This window comes from Cucumis melo, chromosome 3 (assembly GCF_025177605.1).
Source record: "Cucumis melo cultivar AY chromosome 3, USDA_Cmelo_AY_1.0, whole genome shotgun sequence".
Taxonomy (NCBI): Eukaryota; Viridiplantae; Streptophyta; class Magnoliopsida; order Cucurbitales; family Cucurbitaceae; genus Cucumis; species Cucumis melo.
Genome location: NC_066859.1, coordinates 23,166,212 through 23,183,721, shown reverse-complemented (window position 1 = coordinate 23,183,721; position 17,510 = coordinate 23,166,212). Strand labels below are relative to the sequence as shown.

The 17,510-nt window shown below is 40.1% G+C and overlaps 1 protein-coding gene and 2 non-coding genes across 3 annotated transcripts; 2 read left to right on the top strand and 1 right to left on the bottom strand.

Moving 5' to 3' along the window:
* Window positions 1–12,617: 12,617 nt before the first annotated feature.
* Window positions 12,618–13,311, bottom strand: LOC127148696 (uncharacterized). The gene is made up of 3 exons (XM_051082895.1): window positions 13,224–13,311; window positions 12,918–13,133; window positions 12,618–12,842 (listed from the first exon to the last, which is right to left on the bottom strand). Exons 2-3 carry the CDS (start codon window positions 13,098–13,100, stop codon window positions 12,618–12,620), a joined length of 408 nt encoding a protein of 135 aa, XP_050938852.1. The 5' UTR covers window positions 13,101–13,133; window positions 13,224–13,311.
* Window positions 13,312–16,931: 3,620 nt separating this feature from the next.
* LOC127148746 (small nucleolar RNA snoR69Y) lies at window positions 16,932–17,025 on the top strand. The gene has a single exon (XR_007819823.1). It is a non-coding gene; the product is annotated as a small nucleolar RNA snoR69Y (small nucleolar RNA).
* Window positions 17,026–17,164: 139 nt separating this feature from the next.
* On the top strand, window positions 17,165–17,256 carry LOC127148744 (small nucleolar RNA snoR69Y). Its single transcript, XR_007819820.1, has one exon. It is a non-coding gene; the product is annotated as a small nucleolar RNA snoR69Y (small nucleolar RNA).
* Window positions 17,257–17,510: the final 254 nt, after the last annotated feature.

Here is a 17,510-nt window from a genome sequence, read left to right as displayed (position 1 = left end):
CATTAAACACCTTCGGACTAGTCTCCTTCACCACTGATAGCGTCCACAAAAAGAGTCCAAAAAGTCCAAACGTCTTTCATTTAGCAGTCGAGCCTCAGTCGCAGCTTAATATGTGGGGAGGACGAGTCTGATTCCACTAATATTTGAAAGGAAGAGCTCTTGAGAGGTGCGAAGGAACTCAAGTTTATAGGTTAGGAAAGGTTATCATATCGAGAGACCAATAAATAAGGATAGAAGCGACTCGACTCCTATACATGAATTTCAAGCGGAGAGGATAGAAGCAGATCGACGAGAGAAAGAGAAAGATGAAGATAATAAGGAAGAGAACTTTCCACTCCTTATCATTGATTTGAATCAGAAGCAGAAAAGAAAGCCTAAAGAAGAAAAAGAAATTGACTAGTCCGAAGAACAGGTTAATATGGATTTATGAGTCCTCCAGACGGGGATCTAAAGGCTCAAAGAATTTGGGTCCTTATTATTTGCCACTAAACCTACTAAACCTACGATAGAACTAGAGGCAAGGGGCGAAAAGAAGATACCGTAGGTCAGACTATTACAAAGAAGAAGAAGACGATTTCTCAAGACTCTAAAAAACAAATGTATCGTACCTCCGGACTTGTTTATCTCTTCCGATTTCTTTCAATATTCTTTGAACCTACTAAAAAAATAAAGAGCAATTGAAAGAACTTATTCTTTGCAAAAGGAAAGCAACTTCTTCTTAGAGAAAGGAATAAGACGATAAGACGATTTGCCGCATTTAGCATTAAATCAAAAATGATAAGACGAGAAGACGATAAGACGATTCGAAGCATTTCATAAGACAATGTGGAAATTCTTTTTTGCTAAGACGATAAGACGATTCACCGCAGTTAAGAAATTCATTCTTCTATATATGCAATATCAACTCCTTATCAACTCCTTCTTAATATTCTTTGATCCTTGTGTTGTCTCTTTAGATTCATAGGAAGAAAAAATCCAAGGATAGGCTTTCCATTAAATAAAATGATTTGAAGCAGTTTTCCACAATGTCTTACTAAAGAGAAAAATGTCCTTTTGGTAAGAGGATAAGATAAGACGATTCACCGACATGGAAACGAAAAGATTCAGAAATTACGTAAATAATCTCAAAAGATCAGATGATTTGGAGCATAGGAAGACGATAAGACGATATTAATGTTTGTAATTCTCATTCACATTGTTGATGATAGCTCTTTGTTGCTGGAGTTCCTTCTATCCAGGGCCTAGCCCATGATCCAAGAGAGAGGTATTCTCAATTCAAAGGATCGATTCTCGACTTTCCATTTCCTCTAGAAGAAATTTCTACCCCATCCATTCTTCCTCTCCGCCCCTAGCAAAGACCGATTCTTTATGGTCCTAAAACCCCTACCACTAAGGTTAAGCAGAGCAACTTGGGAAGAGGTGAAGTGCCTAACTTCCTGAGAAGGAGTTGCCTAGTCGGCCCTCCTCACCCTATCCCCTGAGTCTGACTGAGGCCTGGAAGTGACTGCACTCCCTACCCTAGAAGGCGCCATTGCTATACTTCCTTCGCTAGCTTTTTAATGTGCAACTTTCTTTCTTCCTCTTTTCTTTTTGTGATTCTATCGGCTCAAAGAATTCTGCTTGATTTTGCTTTCGAATAATATTGACTAAAGATTCTGAGAGGACTCATATTTCATTGAGCCTACCTTTAAGGGAAAGGTAAGCAGGATGGAACTCTCTTTCTCTGGTCTTGCTCATTTAGTATGGAGATTGGCTAGCTTGCTGTCTAAGCCCAGGGGTAAGAAAGTAGTGCTTTTAGCAAGGAATGAGTACAATGACTGAGACTATACTTTTCTAAATGCAGACAGGCGGCAGGGTTGATGGCTATTATGCCTCTTCCTGCTCTTTTGACTTCTTCGATTTGTCTTCCAACTCAAAGTTTCCAAGACTTTCATCCTATCCAGGTCAGTCAGCGAACGAGCCGTAAGGGCTTAGCCTTTGCCTGCGTCTTCAGGTACGTATATTTGTTCTTCTTTTTTTCCCGTGAGATTTTTCGGGCTTGCTAAAAACCAATCTTTAGACAAGAAAATAATAATTTCCATCAATAAAAAACCTTATCCGTAAATTGATACTGTAATAATCAAGGCAATAGAAAGAAAGTCAAGCGGGTCAATATTCTTTGAACCTCTTCTTCCAATAGAGAAAAATGGCTAAATCAGTTCCTCAAACTCCTATTCTCATTCGATAGCTGCGGATTCTCGAAGAGAAGATTCAAGAGCAGCTCCTAGTGATGTAGTGGTATGGTCTCATCTAGCGAGTGGTGAAGGGAGGCGAGGGTTGGAATTAGTACATCGTCAGTATGTGAGGAGAGAAAGGGTGTCAAGCCTGGGAGCTAGTGCAAAGATAAGCCCTAATTTCTTCCTTTCATCTCGCTTTGCTCAATTCTTATATGGATAGTTTTCTTGGAAGCAATCGATAACCTCTCTCTTAGTTCTGTATTATTCAAGATCTAGTTACAGCCTCTTCTCCCCTATCCAGTTTGAGTCTTTTTTTAGCCAGTCCAAAACCAAGGATAATATCAGGAGCTAGTCCAGGCTAGAAAATCCGGCAAAAGAGGTCCCTTCTTAATCTTCAGTTTCTCCTTTTGGAGTCTTCCTAATATATCATCAAAATAGTCGCCTATAGTTCTATTCTTGGGTTTGAAATAATCTTCCTTTTGTATCAATCCTTCCTAGCACCTGCCTCTTTCTTAGCCAGCAAGTACGGCTTTTCACCACAGACTTTGGACGACTGTATGAGTGGAATCACGGACAGGTTTACTTACCACTTTGAAGGACCTTTACCTTTTTTTTCGAAGGAAGAGAGAAAGAGATCTAAGATAGGATAGCTTGCTTTTACTAATAAAGGACTGGCTTCCTGGTCAAGTCAGCCGCCTCCTTTAGTTTGTCTTTCGGGCAGAGTGATCTTTTCCTCTAACTCTAAAGTCAGATCAAAAAGCTGGTAGCGTAGATTCAGGCTACCCTACATATTTATATTCTTCCCTCTAAGTTCACACGTGTCCTTTCGTCTTTCCAAACTTTATTGAGATTGGCTTGGTACTTTGCAATCTTAACATACTGAGTTGGTTTTAGCAACATCTTTTACCTCGTGATACATCTTCCAAGAAGCCATCTATAGTTCCTTTTGGCTCTAGTCTTTAGCCTTGGACCAATACAATATGAGTTCTTTGTCACGGGCATCATATTTCTTTTCTTCCTGCCTCTATATACGGAGTAGGAGGTCCTCAAGACTCTCTTAAATCCACTTAAACTCACTTACTCAGCCTTCTTATTCCAGAACAGCCCTTCTTTCTTCTGCAACTAATGAATCTAGGTTAGCTCTTAGCTGCCCACTCTGCAGTAGTGTGATTTGACTTCTGACTGATCGGCCAATCCTTTTGAAATACCTTATTAGAAGGAAGTGGAAAGTTCCTCTTGCAAGCTTTCTCCAAGCAAGCCTGCTTACAGCATGGTATCCCATAAAAGTAGGACAAAGCAGAGGCATTAAGCAAAGAGCCTTCTATGAGGCAATTATCTAATCCATCCCTAGTCCAATAGAAGAAAGAAGAGTCAAAGGTTCAAAGAATATTGACAAGATCTCAAAACTTGAATGGAATTACCTTACCCTATGGCGGAGGCACCATTTCTCCTTCTGAATTGGAAGAATTGAGAACCGCCTCTTTCCAATGCCGGATCACTTCCTTTTCTACTAAGTGATTACTTAGGGAGATCAGTCCCTCATTGAATGAATCAACCATCCCCCGTCCTCGCTTATCATAGATAGTCTCAATCACTAAAGAATCACAATTCCGTTAGAGCAAGATCCCTTTCTTCGAATGATCATACCTTTCCACCCAGTCTCTCAGTATGGTCTGAACCTACCCGATGGAGAAAGCTTCGAAAGGAAAAAATTCCCTAGATCCCTTGATGGGCTTGGACCCCCCACTCCATTATCATTAACCATACCAATTCTCTCAATGCTCTCTCTTTTTTCCCATGTTTAGACACCTTTCCCTAGGAAGGGATCAGTTACGAGTATGAAATGATTCTCAGATCAAAGTCGGATAGCACACGATAAGGCAATGAGACTCCTCCGCCTGGCATTCAAGTTCTTTTTCTTATCTTAGTCAAGACTTTTTCCCAAAACATCGAGCTTACCTCATCTCAGAAAAATCTTCTCTAGAACCTGAATCATTTGCTTCATCCTGAAATCAGTCTTTCATAATATATGTTATGGAAGAAGGAAAAAAAATTCGTTCTAATCAAATAGGTTGTCTCATTGTCGAAAACAAGCCATTAACTGCAAGTAGATTTAGAAGATCAAGCATAAAGCATATGGCTCGCCTCAGAGATAGAAAGCTAGCTAAAGGATTCCTTCCAAAATCTTGAGTTGACCCGACCGCTAAAATGAAAAAGTAGCCTTCAATCAACTTGACGTGAAGAATGCCTTTCCAGGGATCTCATCTCTTTCTATTCAGCCTCCTCCACTTCTTTGATTTGTCGAATCCTAACTCTTTTTTCTTTTGGTATGTAAGCTCAAGAAAGCGATTTACGGATCGATATCCTTCGATTGGCTAAAGCGGGCATATTAAGGTTTTAGAAAGACTATCAAAAACAAATGTATGGCCCCCTTCTTAGCTCTTGGTGCCTACTTGAAGAAATTGAGCTCCTTTCTCACTCCTTAATTTTGGATAAAGGGTGGAGGCTAGAGTGGAACCGTGCGGATTCTGAGATTTTCTTTGTTGACTGGTCCTTGCCGCATCCTTCTTTATACACGTTGACGACATCACCAGAATTCTTCTCTTTTATTGATTGAATCAAGGAGGGAAGGAGCTTGACCAAAGGGAAAGAAGGGAAGGAGCTTGCTTGAATTAATAGGAAATAGAGGAAAGAAGCTTAAGAACCAATTTCTCTCTTTCATTTTCAATTGAACTTATACTTATTTATTAATGAGAAAAGAAAAGATCTTTTCATGGGTTGTAGATCAAGAAAAAGAAAGGAAAGGGTGAGAGGACCATCCCATAGAGCTCAAAATGGTAATGGTCAAATCAAATTCCATTTTCTTGACCGGACTACTGAGCCTTGATGAGCCTCTCTTGCGCCCTACTCTGCATCGGTTCAACAAAGGAAACTCTTTGCTCAAGCTAACTCCCTGATCTGCTATTCTATTATCTCAAAGTCTCCTCGGGGTAGCCAGGTCCCTAGTAGTCTAATTCAATCTTTAGGAGGAAGAAGATTTGAGAATAGATAAGAAGGATATAGCATACAAAAGGATGCTTTGCTTGTCATTTCAGACGGTTCCTAAATCTAGTGCAAAAGCCGACAAGGAAAAGAAAGACAAATCAAAGAGGAAGAGAACAAGAATGAGAAGAGTAGGAAACTCATATTTCATTGAGCCTGGTAAATTGAGTTAAAAATAGCTGATCCTGGTTCCAACTTCCATCCAGCAATAGGGAAAACCGCGGAGTGTCAACTCATCTGGAGCTTTCTTTTAATCGTCCATTTGAAAAGATGAATGAAGATGAAAAGAAGCCTTTTTGGTGAAGGGTTGTCTAATAAGCATAAAGTCAGGTCTTTCTGTGAGTAGGACTCAGTTGGCAGGGTTTTCTCAGTTGTCGAAGCTAGACCTGAATTTGTAGGTCCCCTAAAGTAGGGGAGTCAGAAAAGGGAAATGATCAGTTGAGACTGGATAGGAGTTTTCCTTTGTAAGTAGTCGTTGTGTCACTGATAGAGGAAGAAGGAGTAGGCTAGAACGAGAGAAAGGAATCTGTCTTGAGTAAGAGGCTGCTAGGAAGAGGATGAAGGCGAGGCCCATGTAGCGGTGTAGAAGGAGTGATGGAGTGTGAAAGCAAGTTCATTCTATTTCTTATTCTTCATTCATTCTATTGATTAGAGTTAATAAGTTGAGCTTTAATTTCTGAGTTCAATGGGAATCTTTCAAAGAAAATAATTAGTGGTTGGAAACTCCTTTCATAGTTCAAGACACTTCCTTTTTCGAGTTTCCATGTCAAAATCAGCAAAAAAAGATCCATTATTGTAAGAAAAGAAAAGTCTCTCACTAAAATAGTAGAAAAAGAATTAATGGAACTTACCTATCTTAATGAACTTAATGATGATGAAAGATTATCAAAAAAAAATTTTAAGGTTTTAGAAAGACTCTCTTAATGTTTTAGATGAGAAAACAATATTAAGGTTTTAGAAAGACTAGAAAAAACAATCTGAAGCAAAAACAAATGTCTCATATGAAAGATTTCTATAGACTAGAAAAAACCTGCCAGTTCTTCTGCTACTCAAGCAACTGAAGCAAGAAGTGCTGATACCACCTTGGCTACGGAGGGTCCATCCTCATGCCCTGAAGAGCATTCCTTTCTAAAGAAGGGAGACTGAATCTGCCCAGAGCTCCCAGGGTGGGCTAGTCCTCCTTTTCGGTCAAGGAGCTGAGCTCCTTTCCTCCTTCTTGTGGGAGATTCGAGATTCATGCCTTTGATTTATGATTGATACTTCTGATATCCTCTGCTTATGGGTAGGTGAGCGTGAGGTCCGCTTGGGAGTTTGGTCCCTAGCCTGATGGTGGGATCCCATCCCTTCTCTCCTTTATCTCTCTTCTTTTAGGTTGTGCAAAGCGTATGCTAACCTCGACTTATCCACCTTCAAAAGGTGACGATTGTTTTACGCTACTTTGATTATATTATCTAGAATACCCTAGAGCAAAAACCATGAAAAATGGTCAACTCCTTACGGAGCCTCAGATTTTATGGATTCTGTCTCGTCAATATTCTTTGAACCTTCGTTCACCCTACTATTAAAGAAAGCTCCTTGCCTCGCACCTTGTGCACCGAGCATACTCTTGAGCCTAGCAATTTGAGGTTCCAACTTCCATCCGGAAATAGCCTAATTTACCTCTTTACCTTCTCGGTCAAACTCTCTTGTTTAGGTCTCGACCGCCCAGTGGGAGGGTTCGTGGGACAAAGTAACTTGAGAAGAGGGAGGTGCGAAGCAACTCAACTTATTTATAAGCCCTCTTAACGATGACGAAAGATTATCCAAAACAAATGTATCGGAGCGGGAATTACCTTTTTTGATTCATTCAGGGACACCAACTAATAGCTCAAAACAAAGGAAGGATGCATCGGCGATCAGGACCGATGAAATTGAGTGAGACTAAGTTGTAGAAGGAGAGAGATTGGATTGGGTCTGAGGAATAAGCCTCATCCAGGGAAGAGGGAAAGCTAGAACAACCCATTTAGACCAATTTAAAAGTTGCTCGCGCTATGGTATCGAAATGAGAAGTCCTTCGGACGGGTCTTTCAGTCATTTTGACAGGTAAAGTGAGAATCGAGGAGAGAGAACTCAAAGCAGACAGAGGTCTTGTTCATACGATCCCAATTTCGAATAAGGTCTTATTCTGAATAAGAGTGAGGTAAGCTCAAACTATTCCTTTAATCAAAGCAAGAGGACTAGGAAATTTTCCCTAGTTCACGAGGAAATAAGTCAGGTGAATGGGTCGTCATTGCAGCAAAGTAGGGTAGGAGCGAGCTATTCTTTTTCATAAAAAATACAAGGTTTAAAATTGACTTGAGAGAAAAGAGATAAAGAAGAAAGAGAGCCTTTCATTTTCAGTTTTGGTAGAAAGAAAAGACCTCCGTTGCCCCATTATCATCAGAATCATCTGAAACCGGTCCACTTCATGAGTCACTGAACTCAGAAGAATAAATAGGATCGGTATCAATCGGGTTGAAGAGCGATGTACAACTATCACTATGTACTAAGGGATCTATGCAAAGCAGCTTGACTATAAAGGTTAGAAGGAGCTTGACTGAGTGAACGAGGTGTTCACGACCGGGTAGAAGGACTAACTATTCATTATCAGGGGAAATCTCTTCGTATGATCAGTTTAGTAAGTTAGGGAGCAGACTGAGGACGTCGCTCTTTCTTTTAGTCTTGAGTCCTTTGAAGGTTCAAATATGGATAGTCCTTCGGACTTTGGACCACTCAAACTCGTTCATGAAGTGATCTTCAAGATCGGGCCTAAAGCGGGATAAAGGGTTGGCGCGATATCAACCCAAGAAGTTCATTAACAAGTCAGGCAAGAGGCCTTCCATAGAGAGATCGTGATCTGAAACTCCTTCCAAAAACCACCTCCACAGTGGGTCGATCCTTTACCTCCTCGTGTGCTCTTGGTACCGAAACCTTGAGCCTCTGAAGCGGGACCTCTGACTTCACGGTTGGTTAATTGACAGGTGTTTGATGTCTGCACCCTTCTGGTCATGGGATGGACTTTCGGTATAATGCAATCACAAAAAGGAGAACTCCATACTCGATACATTTGTTTTGGATAATCTTTCGTCATCGTTAAGAACGAAGGACTCAAGTTCCATATAATTGAGTTGGCATAAAGGATTCCTTCGGTCAAATCTCTCTTTTCCAAGGTTTTACCCTAGCCTCTAGCTTCTTATTTGACTCCTCCTCAATGTAATCTCGCCTTTGAAGTTTTCTCGTAAAGTCAAAAGGGGTTGTATTTGATTTGTTCATCTTTTCTCATTGATAATAATCAAGTATCTAAAACCACTATTGAACTCCATTTATTAGCCAAAAAGACGGAAAAAGGCCTCTGACGGTTTGCATTTTTTGAACTCGTACAACTAGCCTCTGTTCTCGCATATTTCATCCCCTATCTGGAAGGATTGATCTTGCTTCGACAACATCGACTGAATATCTATCCCCTGAATTAGGAGAACAAAGGCTGACCCCGAGAGACAAGAGTCCTTTAATCTTAAGTCAGAAGGCGTATCCGAGTTGACGATCGACTGAATTCAGAAGCTTCACGGGTTAGGAGCCGTTGTTGTGTCTCTTCTTTCAGTAGCAGGAAAACAAAGTAGTAGACGACTTTTCAGAAGAAGTTGAAGCTCTGATCAAAGGTAATTCAAAAAGAGTATCTGTGCCTTACCAGAAGTTCATATTCCATAAATCAGTCCTTCGGACCCATACATTTGTTTTTTAGAGTCTTTCGTCGTCATTAATACCAAGCGAAGATTTCTCACTTTCAAAGATAAGCGACTAACTCGACAACTAAACTTCCACCAGGACCCCGGACGGCTCCGACTTCTAGCTTCCATACAAGGTGAAGTTTTTAAAGAGGCATCGACAGGTTAAGCATCCAAAGAGAGAGGATGGAGGTCTGATCTTAGATCATCAAATTCATTCTCAAGCACACCCATATAGAAGGAGATATCCCAAGAAGTTATGTTGAGGAAGAAGAAGTAGCTTTCTTAGTGATCTGATGGTCGATTGCTTATATATAGATAGATGAAAGAGGAGGTCAGGTATGATAATATGCTTTAGCAAAGATGTGACCTGGAAGTCAGAAAGGGGAAGGACAATCTTCAGCTTGAGCGATAGATAGAGTGGAAGAGCGAGAGAGAGAATACGAGGATAGAAGGAGCTTACCCTGGAATGGAAAAGGTCAGAAGCCCTAACTAAAATAGGCAGCGGTCGGGCTCTCAGTATCATGAATCTGAAGTCAGGTCGGTAGGGTTAGGAGTGAGTACGGTATAACTACCAGTTATAGAAAGAGTGCAAATCAGATAGTCGGGCCTTAGTGGCCAGTACGAGAGAGAAGTAGTTCAAGTTTCATTATCCCTTTCCGAAGATCAACCTTGGGTCGGCGCTAAGGTCGGTAGTCCACCCAGACAAAGAATGAGCTTACAGAATCTCTTTCGGAAGAAGAGGTGTTTCAATATGCTCGCCCAGAGGTTCTCAAATCTTTATCTGATTAGGTAAGTGAATTCATAACTCAGGGTGTCTAACAAAAAGAAAGAACTATGGGCTAGATTCAGTCTATTCTTTAGATGAAGAAATAGCGAGACCAATAATTGAGTTGACTGTTAAGGAGAGGGAAGAGGAAAAAGGTCTGGCGGGCTGGCCCATGGAGTATGAATGATTTATCAAGACTATCCAAAACAAAGGTATGGTGCGGAGGCGAGGTCAATATTCTTTGAACCTCTATTTACTTACTCCATTCGGGGCCTTTCGAACTTGAATCTTTAGCCCCTACTTTTTGACATCCTTCCCAGGGAGCATGTAAACCCCCGTATTTCACTTCGGGTCGGATGTATTGGCTGAAGCATAAGAAGAGAAATCGGCTGAGGCGCGAAGCGAAGCCGTAGAAGATTTATCTCGTAGGACCCACGAGGCGGTAAGGATATGGAATATGAGTCCCTACCTTTTCAAATCAAGAAAGGTATTAATGTTTTAGAAAGACATGAAAAAACAAATGCATGCAAAGAATATTGTAAATACTATGTCAAATATTAAGATGCGAAGCGATACATTTGTTTTGGATAATCTTTTGTCATCGTTATGACCGGAAGGTCCTTAAATCAAGGAATGTCCTGAAAGATAAATCTTCTTCAGACTCGTAGGACTTGTCTTCCGAAAGAATAGACTGATATAGATCTTAAGATGCGAAGCGAAGCGACTGCTCTATAAGAATAAATAAGGAGGTCTTTAGCTCTTTTCTGAAGCTAAGGAGGAAGCGATACCGGATAGTAGTCTCGATCGGAGCTATGTTCTTCCATTGAGGAGTTGCTATCTTGTGCCATTTCTTCCGAGTCATCAGTCTCTTTCCAGTGTCGGAAAGCCATTAGAATAGAGTATATTCACAAATATTCCCAATAGACTATCCCACATAGCGGTCTTCAGCAGCAAGATCCACTACAAGAAGCTGCAGCATGAGAATAGGCGGAAGTCTCAGTTTCATGATCCTTTTCATTGGACATTTCAACACGTGTAAATCAAGCATGAACAAAGAAATAATCTCATGTTTTCTTCTGTTACGATACAGGGAAGATCGGAAAAGAGCGAGATCTCTCAATATTCTTTGTCAATATTCTTTGAACCTTGTTTATTCTACATCGGCTGCTAGGGAAAAAGCCTCTGTTGCGTAAGAAGTTGTGAGAGACTGCTAGTTTTGAGGGAAGATGAACCTTCTTGATTTCATTTCAAAGATTCCCCAGTTCAAATCTTTCCCAAAATGAAGAACTACGACCATGAAAATCCACTATTTAGATTCCCACAGAGCGGGGAAGAGATTCGACAGTCCTCACTGGTTTAATTTAAAAGAAGAATGAAAGGACATAATATCTAAGACTCAGAGGCCCTTATTCACTGATTTTATGGAGCGGACTAGTCCTACGTAGCTTAATAGACTCCATCCTACTACACCTTCTTCGTCTTCCTTTCACTTTTTGGAGGTAGGCTTTCCCCGCTACTTGGGTCATTTCTTTGTCTTGCCTTCTATTTCTTCTTTGACTCCGTCCTACTACGCCTTCTTCGTTTTCCTTTAACTTTTTGGAGGTAGGCTTTCCCCGCTACTTGGGTCATTTCTTTGTCTCGCCTTCTATTTCTTCTTTTGAAGTGAAAAGACTATTTTCCCAGGTTTGAATCCTAGGCTTTCTTTGTGGACAGAGGGGAGCCTTCTAAGATTCCCGCGGAGCGGACATAATATCTAAAGACTCGACTACTCCGCGGAGTGGGCTTACTAGTAATGCTGAAGTTTCTTCCTTTTCTAACTTTCTTTCTAATACCCTTCTTTATGGTAAAGTGTATGGTCACTTCCCCGAGGCGCGGATCCCATGCAGCGGGAATATCTTCTTCTATAATGAACTATTTTTTTTCTAATAGCTGGTTTCAATAGCCACCCATCGAGGAGGAGACAAGAACTCAATATACTGAAACAAGGGTTTCAACCACAGCGACAGCAGCCACTTCTCTAATAAGGAAGAAAAAAGATGATAAAGGCGAGACTGAAAGGTGCGAAGCATCTCGACTAAGGAGTCAATGAACAAGGTTTGCGAAGAAAATTAGATGAATATGGATATAAACAAGTCCTTCTGACGGGTCAAGACTCCTAACCTATCCGGAGGACTCATGAAATTCCACTAACCTGCGATATGTAGGACGAGTCAGAAATCCATATGAACCGGAATCAATAAACAAGGGTTGAGACAGGAGTGCAAGTCAGAACCATTAGATTTAAAGGAAGAAAAAGAAGAGAAGTTTAAGGGTTTGAAGTTCAAGGAAGACGTAGAAGGAGCGGAGCCCTAGGAGGAGGATAGGCTTTCCTTTCCGTCTGGAGGACTCGTTCATGGAACTCAAACTTGTTGATTTATTCCACTAAATGTTGTTGGCATAAAAATAGAATATGATCCTTCCACTAGGCTTGAACTTTCTTATTCCATTAACTTGATAATAAGATAAAAGGTATGAAAAGTCATCAAGCTCAATGAATAAAGGCTTTGTCTTGAACAATGAAGGGAGGAACTCTAGAACAGGTGTAATGGTCTTTTGGTCTCGCATGGGTAACTCGCATCCTCAACTTAAGGGGGGTTAAAGAGGGCCTCGTGCTGCTTCAGTTAGTTACCCTAGTGACCTGAGAGGTTCATGCGTACAATTGATCTTTGAAATCGGGATGAATAAAGCGGTAAAGAGAAAAGAAAAGATAGCATTCTCCAAGCAAGAACCTAGGCCCCTGCCTATTATCGTGAGATTCCTACTGTTCTTGATTCAGTCGATGAAAGCCGCTTCTTTGCTCTTCCTAGGTCAAAGAAGCAAGAATGTGAGGGTATAACTTACATGCGCATCCTCGGCGGCCTGCGACACGAATGTCCCAGCTCGAACGTGTGTTTCCCGGAACAATTCCACACGATCGACCGGCTGCCCTCTTCTTTCAGCGAGCTCATACTGTCGTTGTAGAAACGACTTCGACCCGCTACTATGATTGTAAGGCTGCTTCTGTCGAGCAGCCTTGTTTGTCCGTGATTGCTCCTGCATTAAAACAATTATATTGTTTATTTCTTATACATATAAAAACTTGTTATCATAATTAATCATGACAAATACCTGGAATGCACGGCTGATATAATGGTCGCAGAGGAAGTGCCAATCCTCATCACGTCCAACCAATGCGTTTGGTGGGTTGGCACGAGCCTCCTCCGGGTCGCTGTACTTTTTGAAATGTTTATGACAGTCGGCCCGGAACTCTTTAAAGGTCGTGAGCATCTGATGCTCAACAAACCTGTTCATTGCTTGATCGTTGAAATCAAGCACAAAGAATCGCTGCACATTACAAACATAACACATTAGATTGGTTAAAGTTAGATATGTTTCAAATGAAATCATATATAAATGTGTAGTGCATTTAATTACCTGGAGGTCGCCCTTGACGACCTCAATGTATTCTCTCCCAACGTCCGTCCACTTAAGACAGCGGACGGGAAATGTCTTTCGCACGCAAACCCCTCCAAACTACAAAGGCTACCATAACTGCAGGATAGCCAACACAACCTAATTATTAACAACAAAATACTTCAAGCTATCCTAACTACCACCCCTTGATACCAGCAAATTCAAAACAAAAAAGGCTACCATAACTGCAGGATAGCCATCCCAAACATAAACAAATTCAAAACAAAAAAGGCTACCATAACTGCAGGATAGCCATCCCAAACATAAACAAATTCAAAACAAAAAAGGCTACCATAACTGCAGGATAGCCATCCCAAACATAAACAAATTCAAAACAAAAAATGCTACCATAACTGCAGGATAGCAAAAACAAATCTTAACACACATATTACATTCCCAATTCAATTTAACTATTAACTCCCCCCCCCCCCCCTTCAAATTTCAATTTTTCATTCAACTATAAATTCCCCTCCCCCCCCCCCCCCAATCTCAATTTTCAATTTAACTTAAACCCCCTCCCTCCAATTCAATTTTAAATTTAACTATTAACTCCACTCCCCCCCCCCCTCTCCAATTTCAATTTTCCATTCAACTATAAATTCCCCTCCCCCCCCCCCCCCCCAATCTCAATTTTCAATTTAACTTAAACCCCCTCCCTCTAATTCAATTTTAAATTTAACTATTAACTCCACTCCCCCCCCCCTCTCCAATTTCAATTTTCCATTCAACTAAATTCCCCTCCCCCCCCCCCCAATTTCAATTTTCAATTTTCAATTTTCAATTCAAATATAAACCCCCCTCCCAATTCAATTTTCAATTTAACAATAAACCTCTCCCCCAATTCAACCCCCATTCAATTTTATTCAATTTTCTAAAACAAAAATCCTAAACCATTCAAATTTCAAATTTCAATTCAACTACAAATTACACACACTCTATACAAAAATACATTTAACAAACAAAAATCTATTCCAAAAGAAAATCCTAAACTAATTTTCATAAAAAATAACCCTAAACTAATTTTTATCAAAAAAAACCCTAAAACATAAACTTAAATCAAATAAATTTACATATTTCACTTACCTAACGTGGCAGACGGCGACGAGGAACAACGGCGAGGGCGGTCGGCGACGGACGGCGGCGGAACAAAAGGAAACAACGGCGGCAAGGCGACTTCTTCTTCTTCTCCTTTCTTTTTCTCCTCTCCTCTCGGCTTCGGTTCTGTATTCACAGAACCGAAATGAATTTAAAGGGGATTTCCCGACGCAGTCACGAGGCGTCGGGAAATCCCCCAAAATGCGTCGGGAAAAGGGGAATTCCCGACGCTCATTAAACCCCTTTTCCCGACGTTTTACGTGGCGTCGGGAAAAACCCCTATTCCCGACGCCTCTCCCGACGCACTGTGCACGGCGTCGGGAAAAGTCCCTTTTCCCGACGTATTGTTGCCGACGCCTTCGTGGTGCGTCGGGAAAGATTGTTTTCCCGACGCATCTCCCGACGCGTTATTGATGGCGTCGGGAAAGCCCTTATTCCCGACGTTTTTTATGCCGACGTGATTTTCGGCGTCGGGAATGGGCCATTTTCTTGTAGTGCAAGTTGCCTACTACAAATAATCTCAAATGGGCTTCTCTCGATTGATGAACACGTCTGAGCATTGAAACATAATTGGGTCACATCCAGTAGCTGAACCCAATTCTTTTGGTCTTGCGTCCACAAAATGATGCAAATATTCTTTGAGAATACAATTGAATTGCTCCATCTGATCGTCGATCTGGGGATGGTAGCTTGAGGATATATTCAGACTTATCCCCAAGAAGGTAAATTATTCTATCTAGAAAGTGCCAATGAATATATCATCTATGTTGCTCAAAATGCTTGTCGAGACTCCTCACAGCTGCCATTGCCACCACTGCTAGAAGTAATCTCTCGTGCCCAATCGTCGTGGAACCCACCACCATCGTCGCTCATGCCCAGTCCGTACCTTGTCGTCGTCGAACAGTTCTTCTTTGACTGCCATTATGCTTGCCAACACCATCGAACAAGTCATTTTCTTCTAACAAAATGTTAGTTACCCTTTTCTTCTTATACTTCATCTTGTAGAGTCAGTTGGTAAGAAGAAATCGAAAGCTAGAGACAAGGATGATTCTTTGAGGTATGTATATTTGTTTTCATGGAAAATGGTGTGTTTTAACATCTTAATCGAAGTGGTTGTTATTTGTAGGTTAATTGATTAGGTTGGTTGTTGCTATAGTTGTTTTTTTCTATTTTTCCTTGGCCAAAGCTAGGTATTTCCTTTTTCCCATTTTTCCATTAGTTGTATACTGATAACTGTCTTTTTCTCGTCGCTGTTTTTCTTTCTTTTCTTTTCTTTTTTTTTGCATAAAAACAAGTTTGCTCTGCTTCTATTGTTGTATCTTTCCCTGACATATTGTTTCAATTTGATGTAAAATAGTTTCCTCTTATGCAGTAAAAGTGAAGGATGCCTTCTCATTTTATGAATATTAATATCCAGTCAACGTAGATTGTAAAAAGGATACGAGAAATTCTTTACAAATTAAAAGTCTAGCTTTCTGATCCATGTTTGAGGAGCATGACATGATCTTCTCCAGTTCATTGTAATCCAGATGAAGAATGAATTTGGTATTTGCCAAAGAAAACATTAGGTTGTTCTATTAGGTTATTTAGAGAATCTTTCAGGTGAAGTATCCTTTTTTTTTTAATTGAAACTCATCTCTGAACCTTGGTGGGAGATTTGTAAAATTCATCCATAAAGTCTAGTAGGAACGTTTCTTCTTTCTCCCCATCAAGTTGATGAAATGACTAGTCTATATTTTTGTCAATGTTAGTATCCTCTTGGAGATCGCTTGGTCACAGGAGCAGGCTTGTTTGCTACTCTATCTTAATAGATTATAAATGAAGTGATGGTGAGTAGTGTTTAGTAATTGATTCCAAGCTCCTCGAGACACCTGCACCCATCACAAAGTTTGACCACAACATCAAGAGTTTTTTGTATTAAGCTCTCCTAAATATTGAAACTTGAGACTTTAATTAAGTCAAAGATTCTAAGTTCTTGCCTAGGTATGGCTGAGACTTAGTTATATGACTCCTTGATTCTTGACCACTTTGTTATTTTGTATTGGAACAATATCACTCTTTGGATTTGTGGATTTCTGACGTTAATTGCAAATTGGTTGCTCATAAAGTGCTTCGAACACCATGGAGAAAGAGAGTATGTAAGTTGTTGCATCTCCTGTGTGTTGTATTAATTGCAAAACAATTCTAATGCATTCATCCAACTATGTGTTGTATTAATATTTTTTTTTCTTTGATAAACTGTTTTGAACGCTTTTTGTGTGGTTTTTGTTTTAAGCTTTTATTGGAACTTAACACCAATCTACTTCTATAATTACTATGTGCAACTTGCAAATTACTTTGCTAGTGTTTTTCACTTCTCTCTGTGTTTGTGTCCAATGAGACCTTTTGTAGATCGGGGAATAGTCTTTGCCCATAAAATATCTTAGCCTAAAGTCCAGATTTTGAGTCTTTTTGGGATTGTTTTCCACTTCTCCCTGCATTTTCCTTGCCAAATTCGTTTTAAATTAGTAGCAACTTATAAATGCCTAATTTTTCTTTTCCTTTTTCTCTAACTAATTCGTTTTGATGGATTTTCTTTATGCTTTAAGAATGTTTGGTAATCCCAGCTCGATGAGACCTTTTGTAGGTTAGGGAATAGTCTTTACCCATTAAATATCTGAGCATAAAGTCCAGTTTTAGATTTTCTTTTACATTGTTTTCCACTTCTCTCTACATTACGCTTTTCAAATCTATTTTAAATCGGCAGCAGTTTAGTAATGCCTTTTTTTCTCTTTTTTCACTAATTAATTGGTTTTGATGGCTGGTCTTTCTGCTTTGATGATGTTTGATAATCCCAGCTCGATGAGATCTTTTGTACATCGAGGAATATTCTTTACCCATCAAGTATCTGAGCCTAAAGTCCAAAGACAGAGGTAATAATAGTTTAGGTTTCAGTTTTAGGTGATGAACTTATGAATCCTACATTTTGTTGTTTTTACTTGTTAGTTTGACGCTCAACAATAATTGCCAAATTGTTGATTATACATAGAGGCCTGAATCTTGAATTGCTATGAAATGTTGTATGATCAAGTGAAACTTTATGTTATATTTTAAGTTTCTCTGGGCTAGATTATTGAGAGTTTGAATTGGGTTTCAAATGCAAATGGTTCACTT